This window comes from Atractosteus spatula, chromosome 12 (assembly GCF_055471065.1).
Source record: "Atractosteus spatula isolate fAtrSpa1 chromosome 12, fAtrSpa1.hap1, whole genome shotgun sequence".
In the NCBI taxonomy this organism is placed as follows: domain Eukaryota; kingdom Metazoa; phylum Chordata; class Actinopteri; order Semionotiformes; family Lepisosteidae; genus Atractosteus; species Atractosteus spatula.
In genome coordinates this window covers 5,952,126-5,970,410 of record NC_142717.1, presented here as the reverse complement: position 1 = coordinate 5,970,410, position 18,285 = coordinate 5,952,126, and the positions used below count along the sequence as shown (strand labels likewise).

The window sequence follows — 18,285 nt, the reverse complement described above, 5'->3', positions numbered from 1 at the left end:
TCTTAGTAAATCTGTCTTTAATGTCTGCCTGTGTCTTGTCACACTATTGGGACCTAGTGAATTTAAGTGCATGACTACACAAAGGTCATAAGCAGGTAAGGACTCATAAAAGCAAAGGTTTGCTAAACAAACTATAGCAGATATGGGTTAGTCAGGTTATGCAAAGAAAAACTGATGACCCAAGAGTCTTATTTGTGTGCTGTTAACAAGCATTTATGCAACAGAAAATCCCTACATTTAGAAAAGTTGTCAAAAATATATTAAATCTGGTTGCAATAATAACAAGTATTATTAAAGCTGAACTAAAACAAATTATTAGATTGCAAATTAAATATTGTTGACACAGAGATTCAATACCCTCCAAAAATATGAACACAACAAAGGTAAAACGCTTATTTTTGCATTCAAGTCAAGCAATTTGTATTTGACACTATATTATTTATTATTTTTAATAAAAATGAAGCCAATTATAAAATCTGTATTTTATTTTTGGGTAATTTCATGCTTACCTTGTATCATATTAGAACTGAATAATACTTTGTGTGCTACCCAGTGTTTTCAAATGTATTGGGACACATTCAGCTGAAGTAAATTTCAGAGGGTGAGAGTCAGAGTTTAGTGCCATCCAATAAGTATGAACATAAGAACTAGATACCAACGTTCTTCGGTTCTATACAGTAAACAGTAGTAGCTACAGTAAATGATCCAGGATGCCCAATTTATACTCCCATACCCCTTGGTTTTGTGTCTCATAGGTTTGAAATCTTTTGGGCTTTTAAAATACTTCCATGTAGTGTTTACTTTGTCCTCTGGCTCATGCTCCACTGTTCACTCTGAAGAAATCCTCTATGATTTGACTTTGTCAGTGCCTTTAAAGATTTTGAGTACTTGTATCAGATCTTCTTGCATTTTTCTCTATTCAGGACTACAAATAGCAACAATATCCTTTCTATAATGTAGTAACTAAAACAGTACACAATATTCTTAATCAGGCCTTACTAGTATGTTCTGTAATTTATCATAACATGATAAGGATTATATGCCTTTAAATGTATAACCTAACGTTTAGTTGGCTTTTGTAATTGTTTCCCCACGTTGTACAAGATGTAAACAAGTTGTCAACTTAGAGATTTAGCTTTATCTCAGTTATAGTTACTTTTTATTTCATTTACTGCATCTACAGTGTTTGCCAGTCCTACTTAATTATTGTCTGTAAATTGAATTAGCCTTCTAAATATAATGTAGTTCATTGTTATTAGTTAAGAACAGCAGTAGTTCTAGTACAGGTCTCTGTGGTACCTAATAATTATATCACCCCAATAAGAGTATTCAGCCCTTATCTGTACCCCCCTGTTTTCCATTTACTAACCTAATCTTAGTTCAAAACACTTGCTTTTCCCTGAATGCCATTCAAATCTAATGTTTTATGAGGAACTTTATCAAAAGCCTTCTGAAAATCTAAATACAGTGTATTGTAATGTGTTCCCTAAGAGTATAGATTCCTGTGGTCACTTGCTCAGCTCGGTTCAGTTTTTTTCTTCCTCCTCATGAATGTGAACCACATTAGCAATTCTCCAGTCACACTTCTTCTAAATAACATCATAACTATAATAACCACCAGGCCCTAAACTGTAGCCTTAAACTGAATTGTTCAAGTAGTAAATCGGTAAAGTAGCCTTAAACTGAATTGTTAATCAAATGCGAGTCTTGTTTCTTGCTTATTATTTGTGCTCTGCTTCCTTCTAGTCCTGTTATAAATTAACTTCATCAATGTAGAAATTAAATGAAACTTCTGAAAAGAATGAAGTGCTTCCCTGGGAACTTAGTACATTTGCCTCTTCTAAACTTATTTTATTTAATATAGAAATGTGTTCTTCCACTACCTAAGGCATATTGTCTTCTCACTGAATGAACTGGAGTAAAATACACATTTTGTACAGTGCATCAGCTATTTCTGAAAGGTTTCCCATTATTGTGTCACAAATATTCTACATCATCCTTGATGTTTCTTTTGCTGTTGTAGTATTGAAAGAAATTCTTATTTTCTTCTATAAGCCTACATATTTCTTTCAATTTCCCTTTTGACCATTCTAACATTTTTAGCTGTGTTTGCAGCCCGTTTTTTTATTATTGTCTTAAAGAGATTTATTTTCCCTTATATTTTTTGTAATCAATTTGTTGAACCATTTTTTTACAAATAGAAGCTAGAAACTTCAGAATGAATCCTGCAGTTGCCATCATTGGTTACACTATCCATAGGTCTGTAAGCCAGTTCCAGAGATGAATATGACTGCCCAGGGCTTGAAATTACACCCATCATCCTTCTGGCTTTGTATGGAAGCACAAGGATAAGGCAGTAGACGAAATTGTATGGAAAGATGAAACTAGCTTTACCAAAGTGATGGGAAGGTTAAACTGTGGAGAAGCACAGGAACTGCAGGTGCTCTAAAGAACACCACCTCATTGGTGGAGCACAGCCTGAACATGTGTGGGTGACTTTGAAACTAACTTTCTTGTCCTTACACATACCCACTACTTCCTAAATTATAAGACTAAAACCATTAATAAAAGCAAGGAAGCAGCAGAAACATTTTGTCAGTGACTGAAATGGAATGGATTTATAATATATCATTGAGGTTAAGTTTTGGTGTTTTGAGTAATAAATCCATTGAGAAAAAATAAAAACACACATGGATCACATGGAGGTCACAGTACAGTAAATGAAAGTACTACTGAGGCTTTGCAATGTGTGTCATAAAAGTAATTCTCACCGGGTTTCTTGCACCTACACACAAATCACAATACATTTTCTATTGGGATTTTTTTATTTTCTCTTCATTCCACGCCGCCAACCAGTATTCCTGGTATCTCCTATTTGCTGTCCTGGAGAAGAATGACAGGTGCTGAAGATGTAGTTTTACAGACCCGATTCAGAACAATGGTGGTATGTAAAATCAGTGCGAGAGAATTTTTTTATGGACTTATGGAAAACAAAAGTGCTCTGCGCATCTGTTGAACTCAAAGCTCCACTACTATTTAAATTGCAAAGTGAAATACACTTAATTTACTATTAAAACAGTGAGAAGCAATCATTGTTCTTGCTGTTATCATAAATGATGTTACTTTAGTTCATTACATGTCTCACCCATCAAAATTGTTATGGTAAGAAACTTGCATTTAAACCACATGACCACAGCATCCGATTTTAATTTTTCTCTGATTCAATATTATCAAAGGAAAATGTATTTGAACATACAGTACTGTGCATAGCACATACCAAATTTAATAGTCTGTTAAAGGTTTTTGTATACGGAAATTACTCAATGAATCCTCTACCAAGATCACATTTAGGATAAAACAGCCTGAAATTCTTTGGAATCCATCCCTCATTACTATTAAGTAAACCATGAGCACAGGATGCAAAACATCCCCACCTCTCCCTACTTCTCAGAAACAAATACATTTATTTTTCAACATGAGCTTCACCTTTCTGTGCTAGCCATGTCACTAGTGAGACCTCCCAGAAACTGTCGCATCCCAATTCACATCATTTGGTCCCTTTTGACTTGGGAGTCAAGTAGCTGCTATTTGACAAATTCATATCTTGGACACCACTGTTGAAACTAGGATATATTAGTTGTTGAAGTCGATAATGTTTTACCCTAGATCTCTACACAAACCTCTTATTTTCCCATAATGATGATGTGATACTGAATGTTTTGCTTGTGTGTTTGTCCTCCGTTAATAGACAGTGACCATGAAATTGATTTAATTGATTCAGTCTCCAAGTTCAGAACTTGGTGAAAACACTTTTGACAGTGATTACTGTTCTCGGTCTTTCTGGACTGGACTTTCCTCTTTCTGGAGGAAATGCAACGCAGACCAAAAATGGTCACAAGTAGAAGGCACAACCTTTTAAAGCATAAGGTTGCAAATGAAAGGAAGCCATTTAGCCAACTGTACACATTTGGTTTCATCCCTCTTTTATCACATAGAATTGGCTGGAATAAGAACAAACCTCTTAAGTGTGAGAAGTATACAGTAAATATTTCCGTACCATTTGTTTTAAAAAATGAATTGCATTCTGGAGCTTATTTAGTCATATTAAAGGGGGCTCCAGGGGAGGTCCCTTGTGAAGTTAATTCTGAACGTGTGATCTCATGAAAGCAGGCCAAATCTTTCACTGTGCACTGAGGCTTTCATCAGGCAGCACAGTAAGAAAGGAGCCTGTAAACACCATTTTTGATATTTATTTTAGGAAATACAATTAGAAAACAGGCATGGGATCTTAAATATTTAATATAAAATGAGAAACACCAACAGCACACTAGCTGTGCTTACTAGCAATTCGGTAATCTACTATATTGATTGTTTATGAAAATATTATTTGCCAGAATAATTAGCAGTGTTATAAACGGGGGAAAAAAACTGAAATAAAAGGTGCCCCTGTTTAAAGAGGCTCAGTGTTATTTCTCAATATTTCATGCTGAGTTGCACAATTTTCTTCCTGAAGTTCCTTAACTGTGTCACGGTTATGGTTGTGAATGACATATGAAAACTATGTGTAACTGGATTAGTGACCTACTGGTTGTTTCTGAATGCACAGAAGCACATACCTTAGTAAAGAAGAGTTTAATCTAGTGGGAAGTTATTCCAGTCCGCTTTGAAGTTTTGTTTATAGTTCTAACTTGGACAACAAATGGCCCTGCTCCTTGTTTAATTTAAGTGTTTTTGATGTTTAACAAAATGATGCTAGCATGTCATACCAGCTATCCTATAAAGGCCAAACCACAAAGTTATAAGTATTTCACGTATATAACAATGATTTTCTTTTAAAAAAGAGCTTATAATTTCTGCTTTATTGTATAAATCCTATTTGTTATAATTGATGAGAGTGAAAATGATTACAGCAATTAACTGCTAATGGTTAAGGTAAAAAACAGTCACAGACTTTGGGGATATAGTGCTAAGCAACACACCATTATTGGTGGCAACATTTTCCATGACATTTTTAAAAACAAATAACTTTTAATAAAAATGAGAAAATGTGTAAGAACTTATTGAATCAGAAACACTTTACTGCATTCAATATTGGGCAAACACTCAGAATAGGAATATTTCAAAGTACATTCTGAGAATCTGATATATAAAACCACACTTCATGCTAAATTAGGAAGTGTTTCATGGTATATGAGGTTTTGTTTAGTGGAACTCGTGGCAGATTAAGAAAAAAACAACTAATGAAGAAAAAGGCTTCAGGGCACATCATTTTAAAAATACTGTAGGTGGAAAAGAAAGCTGTACAATTCCATATTGAAGGACATTTCTTATAATTCAAAAACATGTGGTGCAGGCAGGGATTAAATTAGTTTCCCTGTTATACCCTGTCGAAACAGATGTGTGAATAGTCAGTGAATCGCATCTGACATTTAAAAAATTGTAACACTTCGTAGGATGACTTGAATGGACATATTGTATGGAGTGTGGTTTGAAAATTTTAACGATCATGCCCACTATGTACGGTATGAACATACATAACCACAGAAATTAGATCATCATTAAAGTTCACTTATACCCAAAATATTTTTTCAGAGGTAGCTAACCTTGTTCATTGATCCAGCAGGTCTTATGAATTGCCAATAACACATCAGTTTACAGACGACAATTCAGTTTTGACACTAAAGTATGTTTTATTCAACTAAAAACAGCTTCTTCCTGACTGCTGTTAAGTTTATTTTAACCTCAAGTAATGTGGCCCAACCATCAAAAATTAGTATTGTGCTTTATCACCTGTATCACATTTAAATTGCACTGATTCGTCTATGTTTATATTGCAGGGCATTACCCCGGCATGTATTGAGTGTTTTTTTTTTTGTATATTGTGTATTCAGGTCCCGTATTTATATTCTGTATGTTATAGTCACAGTTATATGTCTGTAGCAAAGCTGTACCAACAACAATTTCCACCAGCCTCAGTCACTCGGCAATATTCTAAGTAGTTTATGGATCATTTTAAATGCAAATATCAACATCTCTGACACTCAGAGACAATAGTCGTATATTCCTCGCTTAACCGAACCATTTTAACCAAGTTGTTAGAATGTGATCTAAGTGTCAAGAAATCTATAAATTAAAGGTTGGATTTTGATTATCCACAATTAGAATTGGTTACCTCTGTTTCTTTAGTCTTGTACAAATTTAGAAACAAAACGTCATAAAACTTACGTGCAAATAATTTACAGAGTATCTTCAAGTTCTTGAAGAGGTGTCTGACGTTTAGAATATGATGTTTTTTTAAAACGGGTTTAATCCCCGACACATAGTATGAGCATGTCGGACTACAACACACTAGTACTTATGCCAAGCAATTATTTATTCCATGCTTGGAAGATAATTACTGTATGTGTATGTGTCAGTGGTTGGTTTCTTATTATTTTATATTAATTATATGCATGTCATTTGAAAGTCGACAATTTAAAAATATCTAACCTATTTTGACAAACTGTCAGCATTGTGAAGAAAACTCTTAAAAAGACATGTCACCTTCCAGCAAAAACATGTTTAATAAAGAATATCCAGTGTAATAACCACCATTTGACATTGAACAGAAGTGACAATGGGGACCATTTCCACAGATGTTCAGAGATCTTTTTGGAGACATGGGACCACTCAGCTGGCAGCTGTTGACACAACTCTGTATGAGACCTAGGGAGAGGTGAAATTATACAACCTTGAGGCTGTCTGAATTGGCATTATTATAGAACACTGCTAAAATGACGATATGGTCCTCAGGAATCATAACGTTTTTGACTAACTGGGCCATTTCCACTACTGAAACACTCCTGTGGGACAAGTCATTTGGCTGCACAGTGTACATCATTGTGTTTTGGAGGTACCATGCAGAACTGGTATCATTTATGAAGTATGTGGTTATACCTTCAAAGAAGTTTTTCAGTTACTTAATAGCATAAATGATGACAGATTACCACAGAACGTCTTTCACTGCACAATTTGTAGTTGCATGTCTTGTAGCCACGTTGTTTAAGGGTTTCACACAAATCATGTCATGAAAGATATAGGAATTGATCAAAACGAGGCGCGTTCAGAAAGAACTGCATTCTAAAAGGAGATGGAATGGGGCTGGAATTGAAATGTGTGATCTTGACAGTAAGTACCATTCATAAGCCTCATTTTTTGCCCAATTCAGATGGAAGAAAAATATTATTATGGTCTCTATGTATCATTGAAAGAAAATTCTGCATTTTCCTCTAGAGTTCTATCAAACTAATCCCTTATGGATTTTCAGAAAATTCCTGCATTGCAGTTAAAATAAAAAGGAACAAAAGACTTGGAAAACATCAGTTAACGCGGAAAATTTAACAAGTGTCATTTTGCTGCAATATGGAAATTGTAGACATGGTTGAAAGCCATTTAGTCAAGTGTGGAGTTTATTATGCATGTTTGTGTGAATTTAAGATTTTACACTTAAGCTTTTATCTGCTAATGGTGCATAGGGGAGCAATTCACAATCTTAATGCACTGTTAGATACAAAAGGGATAAAAGTCATTCACTGGAACCCAGTTAGATTTTGAAGATTTTCTGGTCGCCACAGTCTGTTCCTTTTGAAATATGTTTTGCACTTACAATTACTGCCATTTCCAACATTTTGTATGCATTGAAACAGACTGGAAAGGCCCTACCCTTAAAAAAACTGCAGTGTAATAATGGATTAAAACAATCAGTTCTACATCTTGAATCCTGCTGCCCGATTATTCTTCAAGTGATTTATAAAGCTGATAAAAGCTTTGTTTAAAAAAAGAAGCATACCCAAGCCAATTTAAATAATATACCAACTGATTGACTGGTGAAAATGACGTTTATTCATATCCAATTACAAACAGATGAATGCATGTAAGCACTTTCATTTTCAGTTTCACATAAGAATCTTGTCACAATGCCATTGCTTTCTCTTCTTGTCGCCTGTTCACGTCTCACTTGCCCAGAGCGCGCTCTCACTGCACTTTAACTGCTGTTATCTTGGAGAGCTTCTGCCATGAAGAGCTTACCCAGGTTCTGGGAGGTGAACTCCTTGATGTTCTGGCAGTAAGTGTTGATCTGACCTGTTCAATAAAAAACACGGGGGGGAGAAGTCGGGAGGGTGTCAAACCATGTCCATTCCATATAAGAAAAATAACACTGCCATTACCCAGAACAAGTAAACCTATCATATCCCATACATTTTGCTTGGCAAGGCAGTGGGCAATACTCATTTGTACCAAAGGCCTACAGAAAAGATCTTAAACGGGAGAGCAAGAAGATACTTCATTGTCATGACTTGGCTTACCAAAGCCCTTATGATTCTGATATCCCATAGCTAACCTTTTGTGGATTTGTGTTTGTTCCAAATACTTACCAACCCTGAATGTTGAATGTTCAGTTGGTTACTCTAACTTCTATTGAAAATAAGAAGTCACTAATAATTCATGTACCTTTTGTGCATATCTCAAACTACTATGACTTGATCTTTATATTTCTATACACATACTATACTGACATTTAAGTATTCTTTGAAAATTTATATTTTGAAGTGTTATTAAGGGCCAAATTTAATCTTTATGACTTACAAAACCTTTCCGTATTAAATCCTGAAGGCTACCATGATAGAAAACAGACCTATTTACAGACAATGAGATCACAGTTTTATAATTTAAAGAAAACATACACTCCAGTGCCTTTTCTGTTAAACCATCCCAGATTATTTTACTATAAATGATCCTGCATGCTCATTTGATCACAAAATTCTTGTGATAAAAAGAAAATTCGACTCTGCTCTTAGGCTATGGGATGCTAGTAGAATTTTAAAAAAATGTAGTTTATATGGTCTGACATTAACCTCATTTTTAGAGCTGCTGGCAAGCTCTATACATCATCTAAACACCTTGTCCTCGACTATTGTAAGGAATTGTTTGGTGCAGCCTACAGATAAGGCAAGAACATTTAGGAATACCGTGAACAAGCTTTCTTGAAAGCAACAAGATCTAAGACTACAAAAGGCCTTAAATCCGGATTCTCAACTTTTCAGACATACAGTACAGTGATAAGAGGTCTATGGTGATGTGTATCTATCACCAGTGCTAAGTGCTTAAAAAAGAACAATAAAATAAAAAAAATGTCTCAATTAACTCAAAATCACAAAGCTCCTCAGGTGACAAGCATGTTGTGAGTATATCTAAATTGAAGCTAGTTAAAAATCCCAGCTCGGAGCCTTGATTGTCAAATTTCTAGCACTGCACAGTGAAAATGTTCTTCAGGAGACAAGGCCTTTTGCCTCTGCAGAATAAGAGGCATTCTTCATAAAACAGAACTCCATTAATGATTTGTAGCAAATGATTTCACCTCTAATTGAAATTACAGTCTTCAATTTCGTGCTGCTGTAAAAAGGGTTAAAAATCTCAACTTCAGGAATGCAAAAGAGAATTACTCTGGGATGAGGCCAAATGAGGTTCACACAACCCTTTGGCATCCTTGTGCCTTCAACTGCAGATACCTATAAAACATTATGCAGTAAAGAAATGGGAAGTCACTTTGCACTGATGGGATGATTTATCACCTCATGTGTCTAATGTACTTTCATAAAATGTAGTATAATAGCTGCCTGCAGGCTGACAAAAGTCATATTTCTGATACCCCGCAAAAGCTCCTTTTTTTGCAATATGTCAAGAATGAAAAACCATGCTTCAGAATTCAAAAGGAAATTACAGGAATAAAGAACTTGCATGGAAACAGTTCCAAGTCTGTAAGGGTTAAGTCTGTAACTTTGGATTCATGTGAACATGTAAAAAATACTCATTACTGTAAAGAAATAAGACATTTCACAATATGAGGAATAAAAGCAAAAACACTGCACAAGAAAGCTCCCTCTTTGTATTTATCTTCCCACATTGGACATTTTTGCTGGAAATGAAGAAACTGCCCTTTGTACTGTAAGTGTTCAACATAGGTTCCAATTAACAGTCAGGAACCAAAACTACACACTGAGCAATAAAACACTAGAAACAGAAAAATCATTGTAAAATTGCATCTGATTTTTCCACTTAAAAGACTAAATAATAATAATAATCATCATCATCATCATAATCTCTTCTTTGATCCCTTCCCTTCTTTTTCTTCTTACATTTTTCACTAATTTTGTATTTTATTTTGGAAGGCTAAGAAAACCACGGCAGCCTAATGGCTTTATAAAACATGCAAAATTCTTTGTTATTGTTCTATTAGTCTCAGATTTGCTAGACATACTGGATAAGCCCTGGAAAAAAAATGTCAGCATCCTACATATGAATGATTGACTTGTAGGAACGAAAATAGAATGTGTTTGCTGTTGTTTTTTGTTTTGTTTTGGATACTTCTTTCTACTGTGTGTACTGAGTAAGACCTAAAAAAATCTGATGGTCCAGACTTGATGACCAAGGGGTTACCTTCACTTCAAGCCCTAATCAGGCCTGTACTGTCTATACTTCCCAAGACTGTGCAAGATGTTAACTTGTGGAAGTAGTGGAAGAGGTTAACTTTGCTTCGGTCTTACCTGCCCTCAGGATGCAGTTGCTCAGCTTTCTTCTATTTAATTAAAAAAAATGTGTAAAATTAAAAAAATAAAGAATGGCCAATAATGATGACACTGGGGTATAAAACTAATGTGATGTTCAATATGTTCGGTAATTACATTTCGCGGAATAGATAATGCATTTTGCACTTATTTGGCTAACTATCTTATTTTGTTAATTACAGCATTGGGAAATTATCGCTTAAACTATGTAAAGGAGCAAACTTTTACAAGCCTGGTTGGAAAGCAGATTATCCATTGTGGAGTCAAACTTGAGACACATGCAGGTGAAATAACCTCTCCTTCATTCACTGTTCTCTGTTCCCACAGAACTGCAGGGGCAGATATTTGCACTAAAGCGGCTTCGTGCTGCCTACACAAAGGCTAGTAGCAAAGCATCTTCTGTCAGCTTTAATTATATACTTAGCGAGACACTGAAAAGATACTTGGGTGCATTAATTAAATCCACGTGTAGAATTAAAAAATGCATGGAAAAAAACTCAATTTAAACAAAACTCTGTATACAAAGTTAAAAAAACCAGTAGCTGCATATGTTGTTTTTTCTATGTGTTATATTTTTCAGGCAATGGAATAAAAGTTGATCTACCCCTTATTTTTATCTTCCATGGCTGTAGGTTGTATTGCTATAACAGTACATGCAAATATGTGTATAGCACCAGCACAACAAAATGGGTTAATTAAATTATACTGTTTCCAGTCGGTGGTATAATGGCTAGAATTCTCCACAAACATCTACACCAACCCTTAAATGATAACGTCTAGAGGAAGAGCATTATTTAAACATGCAGGATAATTTATATTTCTATAGCATTTTTAGTCAAGAGAATATGAAGGCAGTTTCACATACGAGCATAATTGTATTTAACGACAACATCAGTACGATGTTGTACAGAAAAAATAAGGTTAAGATTAAATCAAAATCATTAATACATTAGGAGATTACTTGGACAAAACAAACTGATGGAACATAACATTGCTTATTTTTATGAGATATGTTTTTATTACTATTCAGTCATATTTTATAGTTCTTCATATCCATTATTTGTTCTTTATTTTAAATGTACTTTCAATTTGGATTTTTCATTAAAAAAGAAAAAAATAGTTCTTTTATTTTAGCAGTAAAAGGTCCAACCTTGAATAACATACTTCCTATTTACCTAGGGAACAGGCAACAGTAATGCATCCCAAACAGAGTTTCAGAATGAATTTAGAAACTCTTCTAAACTAGCTCAGAGATCACACAATTAATAAAGTCAATTTGGTAACATATAGAAAATCCATGAAAAGATTCAGTCAGGGCCTAAAGATCTGCAATTAGGAGTTATAAAAATATTTTACTGAGAAAGGAGTATATATTTTTCATTTTAAAAAGTTTTACAAAAGGGACAGTATTATAGTAGTCAATCCAAGATAATATAAAAGCATTTGTTTTTTGGTCTCAGCTGAAAAAGGTCAAAGACAGCAGTCAAAACTTTATTCTTTTGTCCTTTAGGTCTGCCGCTTGTGAAGCATCGGGGATATTGCTTTTTCCGTTTACTAGATCTTTATTTTAGTTGAGGAATTAAAGCATACCTGAGTTTAAATTGTACAAGATGAAATCTTGGTGAAGAAAATAAAAACCTTAGCATGAATGACAAGATGATCAACAACTCTAAGGTCTACAGTTACCAGGTTTGAACACCAATCCAAGAGAAATCACTTAAACCTATTTTATGACATTTCACACAGTAATTTGGATATTCCATAAGACTAAATCTCTAGCTAAAATAAATTTGATTTTATGTCAACAACCATTTAAAATGAACACCCTATTGACCCTATCCCAATTAACAGATCACTAAATTAGATTAAAAACAGCAAATCTAATTGCAATGGAATATTTAATCACAATAATAACCAGAAGTAGTCAACCATGACATATGGATTCGATGCCATGGCAGGATTTTGAACCTTGCAATAGCTTACGTACTGAATTTACCCTTAATTGCCTAATTAACCCAGGTGCTGCAGATATCTAGAATAATTAAAGATTAACTGAGGGAAAGACTTGCAGTGGCATGGACTCCAGTTGTCAAGGTAGACTATGTGACTAAGCCATCATAGTCACCTAATATTGGCAGTACAACTAATAAACCTTCAGGAGATTCAAAATGTCAACGGCTGCTGTTGCTTGGTTTGAATTGGGCTCTCGTATCCCCACTAAAATAAATACTTTAAAAGAATGTGCAAGTTTGTTTGCCTAATAATATTATCTACCTAGTAAGGGACTTACTGGACTTACACTTAATAAGGTGTTAGTAAATTAATTTAAAAATGACAAAGGTAGTTTAATATATAGTGACAGAACATACATGTAACAATGGCTTCTATCCACATTGTAATGCTTTGACCACATTTTGCCTGATTTGCTTCTGGCAGATCTGAAATACAGCTTCCATACTTCATACTGTAGGTCTGAAATTCAACATGTGCAGCATGTATCAACAATAAAAATGGTATTAAACAAATGCTCCCTACTCATCTCTGATCTTGTGAAGAAGAGCCTCTCAATACACAGTGTAAATGACACATCTAAGAACAAAAGCAACACTTCCAAGAGGCTAGTTAATGAACACGTACAGTGCCCTACAACTAAGTGCTCAGAAAACACACATTCCTAGGAAATATGTGGAATTAATACAAATTTCAAATTATTTTAAAAAACTTTACTGAAACAGAATTTGTTCAGTAAAGGCAATATTTATAAGTTAATTTATCATGGACTTGGGTTTACTAAGTGCTGACTTTAGCTCTTCATTACAAACAAAAAAAGGTCACAATCTGAACTACACACTGCTTTTATTGAATAATATTTTACTGTTACTAATAATCATAATAATGTACTTGTTAAAATCAAAGAGCAGTTATGTGCTGGAAGTAGGTCTACTTTTTTGTCACTTTTACAGCATTTTACAAAACTTGTGAGGAGACTTTGATGGCCTTTGCATATCTAATTACCCCCATTTCACTTGGGCCCTAAAGAGCAAAGGATTCATTAGCAAGAGACAAATTTACACTCCATGCATTCAGAAAATGACACCAGCTGTTTTATTTTTTTCCCCATTTGGTTTGCTTTATACAGAACAATGTAACAGGAGAGAAAGTTATGCAGTATACAATTTTAACCAAAGTAGAGCTGTATACCTTATAATTCAGGCGTCGTTGATCAAAATGAATTTCTGTTATTTACTTAATAACTGGTCTATTTTTACTATGCCTTACAGTGAAACTAGTAGTTTGCCTTTGAATACTTTTTTCTACACATGTAAAAGAAAAAGCACTAAACTACAATAAAAGCAGTAGTCCAAAATACTAGAAAAAGCAGTACATGATATCAGCTGTGACACTATAACTATGTAAAAAGGACTATTTAAAATGGAAAGTGAAGCTGACAAGGTTTCAAGTACAAATCTTTGCAATGGCATTGCTCATCAATCGTACATTGTAAGTATAGGTAAAAGGTAACAAAAGAGAAGACCATTTCGACCCACTAAAATAGTTCAGCTCTTTAAGCGTGTCAGTGGAGAACATTCTTTTAAGTCTGGGAATGTAGTTGGTTGCTCTTCTCTGGGACTAATTCCAGAGCAGCAATATTTTTTGTAATGTGCACAATTTAGTCACCACAGTATTTTAAAAATTAGGTCTCGCTATTGAATTGTACAATTTTAACAATTGATTTGAATTGCGCTCTTTTTTACTGTATATCTTTTATTCCTTCCCTATAGTGTCTAGAAAATGAATATCATGTAACAGACACCTTTCTCGTGAGTAGCTTCTTCAAGCTCCATTTTTTTTTATCTTGTTGTCTTGTGATACTCTGTCTTCACTTGTCTGCATTAATATTCACCTGCCAGGTGTTTGTCCAGTCTTGAAATCTAAATATTTAGTAATGTACTTTGGAGCTGCCACAGGGTTTGCCAATCATGCTATTGTGTATCATTAGCAAATCTTGATTATGAATATAAATTAGGAAGACCAGTGGTCCTAATACAGTTGCCAGTGTTACTCTACTAATAAACACCTGCAAGGGGATCACTTACCCATTATCCATTCTGTTTTCGATCTATTAACCTGTTCTCAATCCAATCACATGCAACAACTTGAATACTGCTGCTTGCAATTCAAGAAGTAATCTTTTGTGAGGAACTTTATTAAACGTCTGGAAAAACTAAAGCTGCCACTACGTGCTGTGTGTGTCTATTACCATTTCTTCTTGAAAGAACAAGCTACTTTTTGTAAATCTATGCTGACTGTCCTCTTGGATCCTATTTTCATATACAATATCCCTTAGTTTAATCAAGTATCATTAGCGAATGATAATAATATTAAACATTTTTACAGTATAACCTCAGACATTATAGACATAAGACTTAAAAGCCTATAACTGGTTTAGGTTTGTCTCTTTTTTTAGGTCAATGGCTAATTAAGCCCTGTCTTGAATCCCTATGAGAAAGGATCTGTTATAATATCCCAGTAATCTACCACAATGTTCTTCTTTTTCTTGGTTCACAATTTTAGAACAGAAACAATAAATGTTTTGCCTTTAATTAACACAGTCTACTGATGTCTGTTACAATATGGAGTATTTCTGAATTGTACTGATCTCTTCCTTTCACAACTCCATTTCAAATGGCTTAATATTAGGCAACCTGCTGTGTTCCTGGCATAACCTCAGACAGTCAAAGGAAGGCATGCAATGGACTGTGTGAGCAGTCTAGCCCCTCATTTGTGCTTGCACTCAGAAAGGAAGAGCTTACATGTCAATTTGAGAACAGACAGCAGTTTCTCATTTTCTGACAAGCCCTGTAGGCACCTGGTAAGTCAAAAAAGGGTCACCCTTGTGCAGTGAACAGAGGTTTTGCTAGCTGACTCTACACTGCCAAGCAAACAACTTACTTTTAAAGCTATATGCTGTATTTAAGGAGTTTCTTACTTATCTGTACTCCACGGCCTTTCTGAACTCTAGGCTATTAGGGAGGGTTTAGAATTCTTAACAACAGTATATGGAAACCACTCTGAGGTCAGTAGTGTACATCAATAAGAGGAAATGGGAATTGTCCATCACACGGAGTAATTATAAGCTTTTGAAAACCATGTCACCATGGAAAATAATGCATCAACATCCAAAGTCAATGTGTGGCTTTTAGGAATCTGCAGGCTACTGTGATGTACCTATTTATTCCCATTATGCTTCCCCTTTGTTTCTTAATTATATTCTGCTTGCGATTTCTGCTTTCTCCTTCATTTATCAAAACAAAATGCTTTTTGAGAGTCCCAAGACCGAGTGCAACAGTGAGCAAACCACACTGTGCCTAAGTTGGTGGTCCCTGCAGGACACTATTGACGCACTCTGGCAAAACTGCAAACTTCACACCGCAACTGTTTGTGCTCCGTCTGAGCGGTGCACCGTTTGTATTATTAGAAATTGCAGCGCATTTCCCGCAAATAGTAAAAATCAGCAAAACGTTTAAAAAATTGGACTGACACAGTTCATTAATTGGAGTTTCAAAAATAAACTTAAGAAGGGTTCATGTAAGCTGAGGAAATTCAAAGGAAGTAATGAAAGATTTCTTCAATGTGTCAATAATTACGGAATTACGGAAGTTATTACTTGGAATAGAACTAGAAAGTGGCAGCCATCATGATGGCTCCGTAAGAAAAGAATAGTACATATACTTCTTCCTAATCCAATCTGATTAGCAAACTTTAGATGAACAGTTAACAGATGCATGTTAGATTAATACATAATTTAGATACTGTATTTATCTGATACAATGGCTCAAAGAAGGCAAGTATCTAGACTGGTTTTCAAAAAGAAAAACTAATTTCAATTTTTACTTTACATATTCAGTTTGTCTAAGAGATTCAGAAACTCTCCTGTAAAAAAAGCATTCAGACACAAGGGAGCACATTATAATGCAGTAAGCCGTGCAAAAGCTACATAAAAACGTTCATTTGATTGTCTGGATTTGACTGATAAAATGACTGACTTGGGTGGATTTACGCATGACATTTCCATGTGAATGAACCGTCAGGATATTCCAATTACACAATCAAGTGAAAAACAGCTTTATTTGATTAGGACCAACAAGGAAAACCTGAACATCAGGTTATGTTTGAACAAGTCCTCTACTCTCTTGCCAGGAGGATCAGCATCTCCAATTCTGCCCACAAACTACTGATTAATCAAAGTAAAAAAAAAAACAACCTTGCAGCTGTACAGGTTTAAGGGGGTAATCACCTTAGACAGCTGTTTCTCTCACCAGCTCCCAGAAAACACCATCCCAATTCCAAAGAATCAAATTATTTTGATTACTGTTCAGAAGACAGGGCAAAGAGCAGCAAGATTTCTGTGAGATTTAGAAGATAGCAATGCCAAGCCCTTATAGTACTCTCTGTGGCATGGGAGCTGAGCTCAAGAAACACAAACCACTCAAAGCTTTTGAGGAGAATGGAATGGAAAGTTGAGCAAAGCACTGTTACCCTCTTGAATGCATTTCTAAGGTTTTACTTGGCTCATTAAAATAAGAGAGGGGTGAGGACAAACAGACCGTGGGCTGAAGTCATTATAGAGAGAGTACAATCTCAATTTCACTCTCTCCTGGTGCAATGCTCTATTAAATTTAACAGAGAAATCAATGTGTTCAAAATACAACCAAAGCAATAATGTTTAAATTAAATAAATGAATTGCATTTAACTGGCAAACTGACAGGTTTCAAAGAGGGTGGGAAACAAAGTTTTCCAATGCATGAGTCAGATCTTTAACAACTGAAGAGGTAAGATTTGTCACAGTTCAGCCAGAAAAATCTGTAAGGGGGCATGCCATCAAATTAACAGGCTGCAACTCCACAGTCATATTTCCGAATCATGAAAATGAAAACCAAAAAAAAAACATTAGGTTTGATAGAAGTGCATTGTAAATTAGCACTGTATGAAATTTCTAGCACATCATATGAACAAAGCTGTGCAGCTAACATATTGCTTTGACTATTTAAAAATAACTAAAATCCCTTTAGCAATTTTCCATCTAACACAATAGATAATTAATCAATTATACTACAATCTATTTACTGTGTTTTGTTTGACATATTCAGAATTGACAAACTATCAAAATGATAACATTGGTTTAAATTAAATGAGCTGGTTTAACCAGATATAAAATAGGACATCAGTGATGAGATTTTTTTTCTTCATCCAGACTCCTGGAATTTCTATATTTTGATTAAACCAGCAAATGATGAACAGTTCCCACAAAAACATTTGATTTTAGTTTTACAATTTAAATAAAAGTAGCAAATTGAAAACACACATGTAACAATAAAATGTTATTTACGAGGTAATATCTTCCTTTTGACTTCACCTTCAAATTGGAAATACTGAAAAGCTAATCTAGCTGTGAAATTTAAGCGTTTCTGTCCTTTCTCCAACACAAAACATGCATTACTTTTTTTTGTGAGACATTACAAGAAAACCGATTAGGCCATCCTATAACGTAAAGAAAAAAAATCAACTAAAGTTTCGGTTTGTATATATTTTAACATGTATTTGATAAGAATCACTTTAGTCAAGGTTACCTTTTAATTCTTGCTAGCAGCTACTAACATTAATGATGGTAAGGTAGAA

General features: G+C 34.7%; 1 protein-coding gene across 1 annotated transcript in view; it reads right to left on the bottom strand.

Moving 5' to 3' along the window:
• Nucleotides 1-7,858: 7,858 nt before the first annotated feature.
• The window catches only part of eif3hb (eukaryotic translation initiation factor 3, subunit H, b), a 156,278-nt gene continuing 145,851 nt past the window's right edge, over nt 7,859-18,285 (bottom strand). Inside the window, exon 8 of the mRNA XM_088929008.1 lies at nt 7,859-8,121. Within this exon, the coding sequence (XP_088785134.1) occupies nt 8,024-8,121 (98 nt within the window). The 3' untranslated portion in view covers nt 7,859-8,023. The remainder of the gene's footprint in view (nt 8,122-18,285) is intronic.